This window comes from Rhineura floridana, chromosome 2, assembly GCF_030035675.1.
Source record: "Rhineura floridana isolate rRhiFlo1 chromosome 2, rRhiFlo1.hap2, whole genome shotgun sequence".
Taxonomy (NCBI): Eukaryota; Metazoa; Chordata; class Lepidosauria; order Squamata; family Rhineuridae; genus Rhineura; species Rhineura floridana.
This window is the reverse complement of record NC_084481.1, coordinates 168,170,209-168,182,945: the sequence shown is the minus strand read 5'-3', so window position 1 is coordinate 168,182,945 and position 12,737 is coordinate 168,170,209. Positions and strand designations below refer to the sequence as shown.

Sequence of the window (12,737 nt, the reverse complement as noted above, 5' to 3'; positions counted from 1 at the left end):
TTTGTTTCTTCCAAGAATTTTAAGAGCAGCTTTCATCTCACATTCTAAAATTTCTGGTTCTTCATCATATGGTTCCTCCGTGAATGAATCTGTCATCCTGTCATCTCTTTTAGAGAGTTCTTCAGTTGTATTGCTTCCATCTTCCTTTTATTTCATCTCGGTCAGTCAGTGTGTTCCCCTGTTGATTATTCAATATCCCTACTCTTCATTCCCTATTCTTGTTTTAAATTTCCCTTTAGTTTCTCTAATCTTTTGGAATAGGGCTGTTGTTGTACCTTCTTTGTTGTCCTCTTCTATTTCTATACAATAACTATTGTAAAAGTTCTCTTTGTCCCTATGTACTAGTTGTTGTACTATTGCATTTAGGGTTCTAACTGTGTTTCTATCTCCTTTTGTTTTTGCTTTCCTTCTTTCTTTAACCATTTTAAGAGTTTTGTCAGTCATCCATTGAGGTCTTTCTTTTTAACTAGACCTCAATGGCTGACTGACAAAACTCTTCCTTGTTTGATCTTTATATTCTTCTGGGATGTTATTTAAATTGTATTTTGGCATTATGCTTGCTTTGTTGTCCTTCTTTAGCTTTACTCTGATTTTCGATATTACCAGTTCATGATCTGTACCACAGTCTGCTCCTGGTCTTGTTTTTGCAGCAAGTATGGAACTTCTCCATCTTCTGCTACCAGTTATATAATCAATTTGATTTCTGTATTGATCATATGGTGATGGTCACATGTACAGTCGTCTTTTTGGTTGCTAAAAAAATGTGCTTGCAAGAAACAAATTATTGGCTTCACAGAATTCAGCAAGTCTTTCTCCTGCTTCATTTCTATCTCCTAAGCCCCATTTCCCCACATTTTCTAGTTTTTCTCTGTTCCCTGCTTTTGCATTCCAGTCCCCCATGATTATCCACACATCTTGTTTTGGTGTGTGATCAATTTCTTCCTGTACTTCTGCGTAAAATCTCTCCCAATTCCTCCTCTTCTGTGTTTGCTGTTGGAGTGTAGACTTGGATGATGATTATGTTATTAGGTTTCCAGGTTAATCTCATTGATATCACTCGCTCAGACCTTGCATTATAGCTCCTAATTGCTTTTGCTACATCACCTATCACTATTAAAGCAACCCTGTTTCTTAATTTCTCATTTCCTGCCTAAAAGATTTTGTAGTTGCCTGATTGAAAATGTCCCATTCCCGTCCATTTTAGTTCACTCATGCCAAGTATTGTAGTGTTGATGCATTCCATTTCTTGCTTGATAATTTTTAACTTTCCCTGGTTCATGTTTCTCACATTCCATGTTCCTATTGTGTATGTTGTACAACTTTGGACTCTCCTTTCGCATCTGTGTGCATCAACCTCCAGGCTTCCTTTTGGCTTTGACCCGGTTACGTTATTAGTCACAGTGCTACTCGTACTTGTCCATCGTTCTTCCCCAGTAGCTTGATGATTGCCTTTTGACTGGTGGGTCTCATCTTCCAGCACTATCTCGTGTTGCATTTTGGATACTCTGTTCATACTCTGTTGAAGGGCCCATTAAGATGGTCCGCCCCAGGCGTCTGATGGAGCCAGATGGATTCTTGAATGCGCTTGGGGATACTTTGGAGCAAGCAAATTCCTCCCCTGGTGGAGGGCTGGAATGCTGCGATCACCGGGGCACTGAACCGAGTGGCTCCAAAACGCCCTCTCCCCCTGAACAGAACTCAGACGGCACCGTGGTTTACCCCACGGTTGCGAACTCTGAGGCGGGAGGTGAGACAGCTAGAGCGCCAGTGGCGAAAGTCTCGCTCTGAGGACGATTGAACACTGGTTAGAGCCGCTGCTGCAGCCTATCATGTGGCAATAAGGGCAACAAAAAAGGATTTTTATGCTGCCTCTATTGCATCTGCAGAGTGCTGTCCCAGGAGACTGTTCCAAGTGGTCCGGAGCCTGGTCGGTCCAATTGCTCCGGAACTGCTGGAACATGATAAGGTCTCCTGTGACGAATTTGCTAAACACTTTGCGGATAAAATCGATTGTATTAAAAGCGATATTCCGTACACTGTGGATACAGGGAGTGAGCCAGAGGTGATCAGTGTTGCTTCGGTGACGTGGGATCGGTTTCAGCTTCTTCCCTCTGAGGAAGTGGACAAGGTGCTTTCAACTTTAAAGCCGACCACCTGCCTACTTGATCCTTGCCCTTCGTGGCTCATCATGGGTTGCAAAGATAGACTGGGAGAGAGAATCAAACTGATGGTAAATGCATTGCTTGAAGAGGGAGTAATGCCATCAGTGCTCAAGGAGGCGATAATAAAACCAATCTTAAAAAAGCCCTCCTTGAACCCTCAAGATCTGAACAACTTTCGCCCAGTCTCAAATGTGCCATTCTTAGGCAAGGCAGTTGAGCGGGTGGTGGCTAAACAGCTGCAAGCACACTTGGAAGAAATGGATTATCTAGATCCATTTCAATCGGGCTTCAGACCAGGACATGGGACTGAAACAGCCTTGGTAGATGATATGAGAAGGGCTTGGGATAGAGGCGAATGCACCTTCCTTGTCCTTCTCGATCTCTCAGCGGCTTTCGATACCGTTGACCACGGTATCCTCTTGGACCGCTGGCAGAGGTTAGGTATTGGGGGCACTGTATTGCAGTGGTTCCATTCCTTCCTCTCTGGGAGGTACCAAAGAGTAGCACTGGAGGAGGAGGTTTCAGATCCCTGGCCCCTCACTTGTGGGGTACCACAGGGGTCTATCCTTTCTCCAATGCTTTTTAACATCTATATAAAGCCGCTGGGAGCAATCATCAGGAGATTTGGGCTGCAGCATCATCAGTATGCGGATGACACACAGCTCTATCTCTCATTTAAATCTTCACCAAGGTTGGCTGTGGAAACCCTGTTCAGATGTCTGGAGTCGGTGAGTGGCTGGATGGGAAGGAATAAGCTGAAGCTGAATCGTGACAAAACCGAGGTGATGTTTGTGGGAGACAAGGGAAGGTTGGGAGATATAGACCTGGTGCTTAACGGGGTAAGACTGCCCCTGAAAGACCCGGTCCGTAGCCTGGGGGTCATTCTTGACTCCCAGCTGTCCATGGAGGCTCAAGTTTCGGCTGTGAGCCGGGCAGCTCTGTATCAACTCCATCTGATACGGAGGCTACGCCCCTACCTTCCCAATCATCTGCTCCCACCGGTGGTACATGCCCTGATCACCACTCGCCTAGACTACTGTAATGCGCTCTACGTGGGGTTACAACTGAAAACGGTTCGGAAGTTACAGCTGGTACAAAATGCAGCGGCGCGTCTGATTACAGGCGGCCGCCGTAGAGATCACATCACTCCTGTGCTGAAGGAGTTGCATTGGTTACCGGTTGTGTACCGAGCCCAATTCAAGGTGTTGGTCTTAACCTTTAAAACCCTATACGGTTGTGGCCCAGCTTATCTGAAGAAGTGCCTCCAGCATCGACAGGGATGCTGCTCAACAAGATCAGCCTCAGAAGACCTTCTCTGGATCCCACCTGTCAAAACAGCTAGACTGGTGAGGACTCGAGAGAGGGCCTTCTCAATTGTGGCCCGCACCCTATGGAATTCTCTCCCAAATGATCTACGCCATGCCCCGTCTATAATGAGCTTCCGCCGGACCCTGAAGACCTGGTTTTTTAGGCAGGCTTTTGGAACGGGCTAGTTTTACTGTGTTTTTAAATTTTTAACTGTTTTATATACTGTTTTATCGTGTACGTCACCCAGAGTGGCTGGCTAACCAGCCAGATGGGCGACTAACAAATCTCATAATAAATAAATAAATAAATAGGGTTTTTGTGGTAAGAGGTATTTAGAGGTGGTTTACCATTGCCTTCCTCTGAGTTTGGATGCATCTTAGTCTGATGTCTCAGTTTTGACCATTCCACCTTGGGTGCCCCTGCTAGGAGTCTAGCCTCTTGGTCTAGACTCCTGATGGCATTGTTCTCAGCTTCTTTGACAGTCTCAAACCCCCTCACCACATTAAGGTGTGCATCATAGAGGAGGGGGCCATATGTGGTCAGAGATAAATATGACCGTACCACCTACACAGTTGAAAACAGTGGAAGGTGGAACACAGAAAGTGGTACATATTAACATGCTCAAGCTATATTATAGCAGAGAGGCTCGTGTATGTCATATAACAATTTTACCATTGGAAGACTATTGTTCTGTTCAACATTGTTCTGTTCTGTTCAACAAGATTTATTACAAGAAAGTAAAGAGGGTGGAGACCTTGATCAAATTAAGTGGACTACATACACATCTAAAGGGACCCAAAAGCCATTCTTGAACTCCTGCAACAATTTTCACACCTTTTCAGTTCTAAACCTGGGAGAACCAACCTTATAAGTCATGTCATTAACACTGGGAATCATCCTCCCATATGAACAGCAGTTTACAGTGTGAATGAGAAGCTCCTTGCAGATGTAAGGAGGGAGGTTCAGGAGATGCTGAATTTGGGTGTTATCGGAGAATCTAATAGCCCATGGGCCTCACCAATAGCACCAGTCAATAAACCAGATAGCTCAAGTTGATTCTGGGTGGCCAAAGAAAGTTAATAGACGGAGGAAAAAAATTATACCTCCATATAAAAAAAGTGTTTAGCCAACATCTGAGCACTGGAAGATCTAGCATTACATTTGGGGCCAGAGGTTCATCATACAGACAGATCATTGTGCTCTGATGTGGCTTCAAATCATTAAGACCTAGAATCAGCTTCTGCAAAAGTGGTCCTAGAAGCTGCAGGAATACCACCAGACATCCAACATGCAGCCAGAAAACAGAATGCCATCACAGATGGGTTGTCCAGACGAGAGATTGCGAGTTCTACAATCAAGTGAGACTCTTCAATCAACACAGAACAGAGTACTGGTAACCTGCACTGGGGTGCTGGTTTGGTTTGGGATGTGTTTGGTTTTCCTTTTACATGGGATCATCTTGCCTGAAGGACTTTTATTAAGGACTGATCTCATTGAGAGATGAAACTTTCCTCCAGATAGACCTTGGTGGGATCAAGCTCCATCCTTCAGATTCATATGAAGCGGGAGAGTTGTAACGAAATCAGACTTGTTTATATATTGAAACTTATTATGAAATGTTGTTCAGATAAAAAAGGTAATAGAATTCTAAAAGGTATGGATGATATGATGCTGACGCATGGTAGAGTGTGTGTGAGTGAGAGTTCAGAGTGGGTTTTGAAACTGAAAAGTGGCTGGTTTTGACAGTTAAGAGTTAGATAGGGAAATGACTTGGAAGAGATAGGATTAGGAATTGTGAAATGAGTATCTAGGTAGAGGGGTTGGGGTGTTGAGGCAAGTTTTATTGTGGTTAGGGGGGCAAGATAGGTAAGTAGAGTAGGGACAATAACATCTTAATTATCAACATTAACATCTTACAAATAATAAAGTTAGTTTGTTTTGAAATCCTTCATATCAGCTTGGTCACATGTGCTACCAAATCAGGGTCCTATGCTATACCTATACCAGTTATACTGACAGTCTACACCACTGGTCCTCTTTTGAGAGAAAAGGTGGTGGGCTGAAGCTTGGGGTTCAGAGGGCATATCTGACCCAAACTGAGGCAGACTTCCCAGGGGGATTTCCTGATCCAGGCGTGGGGTATCAGGAGATGGAATTCCAGGGACATACAGGAACATCACAGACATCTTGTATGTTTTATTTGGTCTCCTCCTAGTATGTGTGTGTTTCATTGTGTTAATTATGTGTTGTTGACTTCATTGTTTTTAGTTTTGTATGATGCTTTGAGAATTATAAAGTTGAACAATGAATAATGATAGGGAACAGGGAGTTTTTCTCTATCCATGTCCTAACTTTCCGTTTCACCCAGGAGTACCTAAATTACTCAAGCTTGGATCTTTTCACTGTATTTATCTGAGTGGAATCAAAGGCTCCTCTTGATCTTAAAAAGGCTTTATAAAATTATGTTTTGTTGTGCACTTAGATGTTCAATAATTTTAATTATGTAATCGAGCAATAGTCTTGCTTGAAGCTGAGGAATGTCAAAACGTTCCTGTACACTCAACTTTCACAGATTTTGGCAGACTTTTAGTAGTACGTTTTGTAACAATTGTTACGTTTTTTAAAAAGACTTCAGCTCAAAATCCCCTCTTCTCTATGCTTGGTCTTGTTCATTATATATTCCTTTCTATTCATCCTTTTTATTGCCTAAGAATGCAGCCATCTTCAGTAGATAGGGAAGATCTGATCACCCTAGTTCTTTAAAATAACATATTTCCAGCAGAATTGTCTTATTCATCGTTAGGCAATGTTTGTATGATTTTTTTATGTTAGAGTAGGTATTCTTCACTAAAAAATAAATTCTTAAAATCTTTCTGCTAGCCATATGTGGTACAGAACCAGAAAAGCCTGTTAAGAACTTTCCATTGTGGGTAAAAGATGGAGAGATGGATCCAGAACCCATTTACATCCCAACACCATCAGCTGTTGAACCCACAGAAGCTATGCCACCCATCCCAGAGGTCTTGTCATCTGATAACAAGCCTGCATCTGGTGAAATAAAGCCTCCAACCAGTGGAGTCAAACCTGTGCGTGTTTATACACCTAGACCCAATCCAGTGGTAAGCAAAGGAAAGGAGATTTTGAGGTTAAATCAAGAGTATTGCATTTCTTTTTTACAAAGGCAACCAGAATGGGAAAAAAAGTTAGGTATTTGTTCTTTAATTCTAGGATGGAAATGAAAAATCTCCTTCAGATATCTCCTGGGGAGAATTTTCATGTGATAAGAGTCCACTTATATGGTGCGACCAGCAAGGTTTGGTACAGTAAGATTAGAAGTAGTGATTATAGGAAGAAATGTTACCCCATTCTCAACTTAATGAAGGTACAGTTTATGAAGAACTTTAAAGATGAAAACAAATGTGAAAAGCAGCTGAGGATGACAAATATAGTTGAACAGTGATTTGAGGTAACCAAAGAACTAGCAAATTTGGGTAATTTTGGGAATAGAATTTTGAAGAGAGGTAGGATTGAAGTTAGCAATATGGCATTTCAGTAAGGAGAAAGGTTAGCGTCTTTAGAGATGCGAAGGCCCAGAAAAAACATTAAAAATTAAAAAATATTTTTCTGTTTTGTTTTTTCACTTACTCAAAAAAATGCAGGGAACGCATGTGTTCCCCCCCCCTTTCTGTTTTTTCCCCCCAGGCCTTCACATCTCTAGTTAGAAATTAACGATTTCTGATGGTTACTAAAGCTGACTTTATGGATTGCTTAGTCTTCAGAGTTCAATCATATCAGTGAGTTCCTCAGTAAATGAAGGACTTGAATTCCTTGTGTCTGCTGTCAGATTTTCTGGCTGTTTAGGGTTTACTGTCAGCAGATGTACTCATGAATATTCACTCCAGTTTGCTTACTCGTGGGAGAGATCACAATCAGGTAGAGCTCAAATCTGTAAGAAATTGTGGTCTTTCCAACCAAGAGGTATACAATTGATGAAGAGCTGTAGCATATTGCCAGCTTGAGAGGTCTTTGTTTCATGTGACAGAGGGGAGTGGCCATGGCCAGATAATCTCTTCATGATTAACTAGTCCATCCTTGCTTTTCACACAGCAGATAACGGTCAATTTACTTGCAGTTCAGCTGCTGCTCTTTACTGGTGTGCAGTTCAGACCCATAAAGAACTGCAGCAGAATGTTCTGTGACGAAGAGGAAGGAGGAGATAATAGTTTTCACTTCTTCTTGTAGAAAAGAACTGTGTGCAATGCAGTTGCACGCTAAAGTACTTTACTTTGCATTTTTCTGTACAGTGCAGCTGGAGCATACAGTGAAATAGCAAGGCATGTAATTGGTTTAAACTACAATAGAGCTTTATCAATAAGGTATTTGGTACAGAGGATGGCCTTGGTGAGATGCATAAGTTGGCCAAATTAAAAACAAATATGAAAAATGACTGAGTAGCAGTAGTTTAAACATTGTGACTTTAATATCTATTTTTACCACTTCATTTGAGATAAAAAATATAAACAATTTGAGCAGTTCTGGATTTCTAGCACCGAGTATTGGAGATCCTTGTATATGTTGATAGTGGAATTTACACAAATGGTAATATGGGTGAACAGAAAGTGAAGTATTAACAGAACAGTTCTGTATCTTTCAGATGACACTCACATTAAACATTATGATCAAAACGTATCATACAGATTTAAATAATATATTTGCATCTTTTTAAAAAGTATGCATAACTTCAAAATGTTTTAAAAGGTGAAATATTTGGACCTATTGTTTAACAAGAAATAGATATTTTATTTGTATATGAAAAGTGTCTTCAATCCAAAAATTGACAAGATCAACAATAAATAAATAAACCTCACCAGTACACTAGAGAGAATCCTTCTATCTGACACCTAACATATGGAAAATACACTAAACTGCTTGTTCTATAATTTAATTTCCTTGCACAGAGGGAATGCTTTCTCAGAAGCAGTATAGGGTTGTATCTAATTGGTGCCCTTGTGCCAAGGGCTTTTGATCCAGCTGGAGGCATCTGCTAATGGAGGAAGAGCGGAGGTGGATTTTGCTTATTTCCCCCTACAATTGCCCAGAACATTTTTGGGGGGTGGGGGGGTAGCAGTAGAGGCTGCAAGAGGAGGGGGAATCAGCAGGAAATGTCTCCGCTTCTCCTCCATTAGTAAATATCTCCTGCTGGAGTACTAGCACTAGGAGGACTAATTGATTCTACCCATAATAATTTCCTAGCTGCTCCCTTTTGTATTTTGGCTACGCATTTTATCATAAAAGTGGAGAAAGAGAATGAAAGAATGTGTCTTTTCTATGGATGTTCTTGTAACTTGAAGCCCATTTATGCTGGATTATAGATTCGAGAAGAAGATAAGGACCCTGTCTATTTATATTTTGAAAGCATGATGACTTGTGCTCGTGTTCGAATATATGAACGTAAAAAACAGGAGAAAAGACAGCAGCAGAGGTGCCCCTGGAATTCTGAAAAACACATTGAAAAGGTAAAATTCTGATTCCTCCATTTCCTTTATTAATGCACTCTCTGAGTAAGAATATTGATATTAGGCAGGTGCCTTCATTATACTGTTTTAGACTCCTGCTGAACACTTTTCTGTTTCAGTGGGCCTGTCCAGACACATGACTGGTTATATCTGTTTCTAAATTTAATGTTTTGCTAAGTTTGTTTTTAGATGCATTTAATTAAAAAATATATTTTTTAAAAGTATGTTTTTATTTAATTTTAATTGTTTTATCAAATATGTGTTTGCTGCCCTGGGCTCCTTTGAGAGGAAAGGTGGTATATAAAGTTAATAAATAAATAACTGAGCTGTAGAATTTTGTTACACTCATCAAATTAGATAGCAATAAGGGCCAAACTAGGTGTTGTCTTTTTTAAAAAAGAAAACAATAGAAGGGGGATTTTCATTGGTACCACAGAATGTGTAGAGGGGTTTAATCCTTTCCTTCCTGCCATGATCCTGATTAAGATGCACTCCCTCTCTGAAATGGGAGGAAAGCTGCTACTGAACACCAAAGGAAAATTCCTCTCTGGACCTATTACCATCCATGGGGGAGGAGGGCTTTTTTAAGAGTGCAGCTGACAAGGAAATATTGCCCTCCCCCAGATATTCACATGTTGTAGTCCTGACAAACATCAAGTTCCACCCATGCCTAACATTGAGTCCTTTGTGAACTAAGATGGGAAATCTAGAAGAGTCTTATTTCTAATTCTTTGGTTGCTGGGGTTTGAATTCTGTATTCACCTTTATGGTGTTCTTGGAATGTGATCCCCCCCCCCCCGTCTCATCTTTTTCTCTCCTTTCCAGTCTTTTCCCCTGGAGCATGATCTTGAGTCCCAACCCTTTAAAATGGAAGATGATAAAGAGCCTGGAGGTAAAATTAAAATCTCAAATTCTAGGGTGGGTCTTTGGGGGATAGGTAGTTGCTGTGGGACTCCTAGACAATTCCAGAGAAGAAGGTGACCATGAGATAAAGCCTTGCCATTTAGGAACATAGGAAGTTGCCTTATACTGAATCAGACCATTGGTCCATCTTGCTCAGTATTAACTGCACTGACTAGCAGCAGCTATTCAGGGTTTCAGACAGGGGTCTCCCCCAGCTGTACCTGCAAATGCTGGAGATTGAGCCTGGAAACTTCTACATGCAAAGTAGATGCTCTGCTACTGAGCTATGGCCCTTCCCCAGTTGACATTTTTTTTGCCAGTTGACGTGGCATCCACCCCTGCTTTTTCAAAGAAAGAGACATGGAAGCTTACAGTGAGGTCATACATGGTCAGAAACAGTGTTCTAGGAAAGGAATTGGGTGGTTAAAGCAATATTAATCCATATAGTTAACCTGAGAAGGACAGAGCCAAAGAAGAGCTGCTGCTTTCTTCTAATCTTTTCCTGTATACTGTGTTAGGGTGTCAGATTCTTTTCTAATGTCACTGTTAATGCCGTAGATTTTTTTTCAGGACTGAGCTTCTTTCACTCAGTTATGCCCAGGGTCTCTGTATGCTTACTTAATTTAATTCCTGCACTTTTAACACTTTAGTATTCCCAGGACAGCTTGTGGAACATACAGTTGGTGCACAGTTGGGATAGTGATATGTGGTTGAGTTCAGAAGACATTTTTATTTTCAAAAGGTTTAAGAAGTATGGGCTTAGTTGTTTGCTTTGGCTCTGTTAAAATGCTAGTAATATTGCTACATCCCAAGAGGTTGATCCAAACACTCCTGATTGCTTCACAGTGGTCAAGCAATTAAGAGTTGACTGTGGAACTGAGTTCTCCCTTACCTCACCTCCTTCCTTCCGTGGTGCAAAAGATCACTGCTAAACTGTTGGATCTCACCAGTTAGTACTAATTTTAACTATAGTTGGAGCTAGCAACAGTTCCTGGTTAACCTAGACTCTAATTACATCAGGTTAAATAAGGGATGAGCAGACTTCAGGCTGGCAGGATCTACTTTTTTTTTACTAGAACTATGAGGTCCACCAACGAGAGCCACGTGGAAAATAATGGCTCAGAGCAGCAGACGCACAACATTAAGAAACAAAGTCTCTCCAAGCACATGCTTAGCCCAGGAATTAGTGTTCAGTACCAGAACTGATTTCACAGTTCCTTCACACAAAAATCCATCCTGGGGTTACATCCAAGGATGAGGTTCCACTCATGCAGTTTACTTCAGATTGCTCAATGGAACTTCTCCTCTCCTCTGCAGCTCCCAACCTTCAAAAATTATTTATTTATTTATTTATTAATTATTTGATTTCTATCCCGCCCTCCTTCCCAGCAGGAGCCCAGGGGTTGGGGAACCCTCAGCAGCAGATTCTGGGGCATACAAGGGAAGGAGATGAAGAGAAAGTCACCTTGCACAGCAGTCAATTGTTTCCTCCCAAGCTTTCTTTGTTTCAGCAGCTGGGGAAAAAGGGAACCTTTTTGTTGTTGCTTTTATTAAACAATTAGGAGTCAGAAACCCTTGCTGACTTCTTTCTGCCTCCCCCCTCCCCCCGGGTTAAACAGTTGGGAAAAATCAAGCAGTGTCATGCCTGTAGAAGCTTGGAGTCAATGAAGCACATCTGCATTGCTATTGTTTTGCAGTCTGATTCCTACTTTTATTAATAGTATATAAGTAATTGTCTCAGTTTAATAAAAGAAGCTTTCTGTAAATCTGAATTCTCCAGGAGTTACATTCTGATCTTGATTCATATAACTTAGTAGATTTGCACCACCAAAGTCATACTCATACAGTTTTTGAAGGGGGGGGAGTAAGAAGGCAGCCTTTATGTATGTAAAGCTCTTTTATAAATTTCTGAAGGCATAATGATTAGTTTTCATAGTTCATAAGATTCTTAATTTTGTACCCCAGGGTAGGGAACTTCTGACCCAGGGCCAAATGCAACCCTCCCCCAGCCACAGTCCTCACAGCCCTGCTTGGCATCCTTGTCAAGTGTTGTTGCCTGGCTAGAATGTATCCTTGAACTGTGATGATGTCGCTTGCTTGCCTGGATGGAGAGATGCAGTAAAAACCTGTGATTTTTTGCGTGGCTGGAATGTAGTCTACTGTGCAAAGAGTCACATCCATTGCTCTGCCCACTTTTGCCTTTAGTTCTGCCCATGATTGGCATGTGGCCCCCGTAACACTCTCTATGAGGGAGTTTTAAATTGTTTTAAAATTGTTTAAATTGTGTTTTAAATTGTTTTTAAAAGATGTGTTTTTAAATTTGTATATTTGTTTTTAATGTTTTTAGTTATTGTAAACCGCCCAGAGAGCTTCGGCTATGGGGCGGTATATAAATACAAAAAAAATAATAATAATATATAAATAAATACAGCATTAGGACTGCAAAAGGTTCCCCACTCCTATTGTACAGTTTGGCCATGCTACGTTTGAAGCTGATAGTGCTGCAACCTGATAGGTACTGTGGTTACTTTATCATTTCCTTTCTGGCAAATACAAATATTTCCTTTGAGACTGAGGGTGAAAAACACCATGATCCAGTTTGTAGGCATGGGGGTTAGTTAGGTATTGTGGAGTAAGATGATAGGGCTGCTTAGAAACCAGGGAGAATTTTGAATGCTTAGTTTTTTCTGCCAAAGTCTGTCTTGTGGCTGCATTATAAATGGGAAGGTTGCTCTTTAGTTTACTTGGTTTCTTCTGCTGCTGGCAGAAGGTAGGGACAGAGATAATGTAATAGTTCAATGCACAAGTAATATAAATCTTCAGTATTGCAAAAACCTGTTTCCATTCT

General features: G+C 41.1%; 1 protein-coding gene across 9 annotated transcripts in view; it reads left to right on the top strand.

Moving 5' to 3' along the window:
- The window catches only part of MGA (MAX dimerization protein MGA), an 89,056-nt gene that overhangs the window by 37,409 nt on the left and 38,910 nt on the right, over positions 1-12,737 (top strand). For 7 of the 9 annotated variants that reach the window (XM_061611361.1, XM_061611359.1, XM_061611360.1 and 4 more), the window contains 3 exons: positions 6,351-6,589; positions 8,843-8,986; positions 9,812-9,878. In XM_061611361.1, the coding sequence (XP_061467345.1) occupies positions 6,351-6,589; positions 8,843-8,986; positions 9,812-9,878 (450 nt within the window). Of the gene's footprint in view, positions 1-6,350; positions 6,590-8,842; positions 8,987-9,811; positions 9,879-12,236; positions 12,317-12,737 lie in introns of those variants that run through there. The other 2 variants (XM_061611366.1, XM_061611367.1) reach the window with 2 other exon arrangements.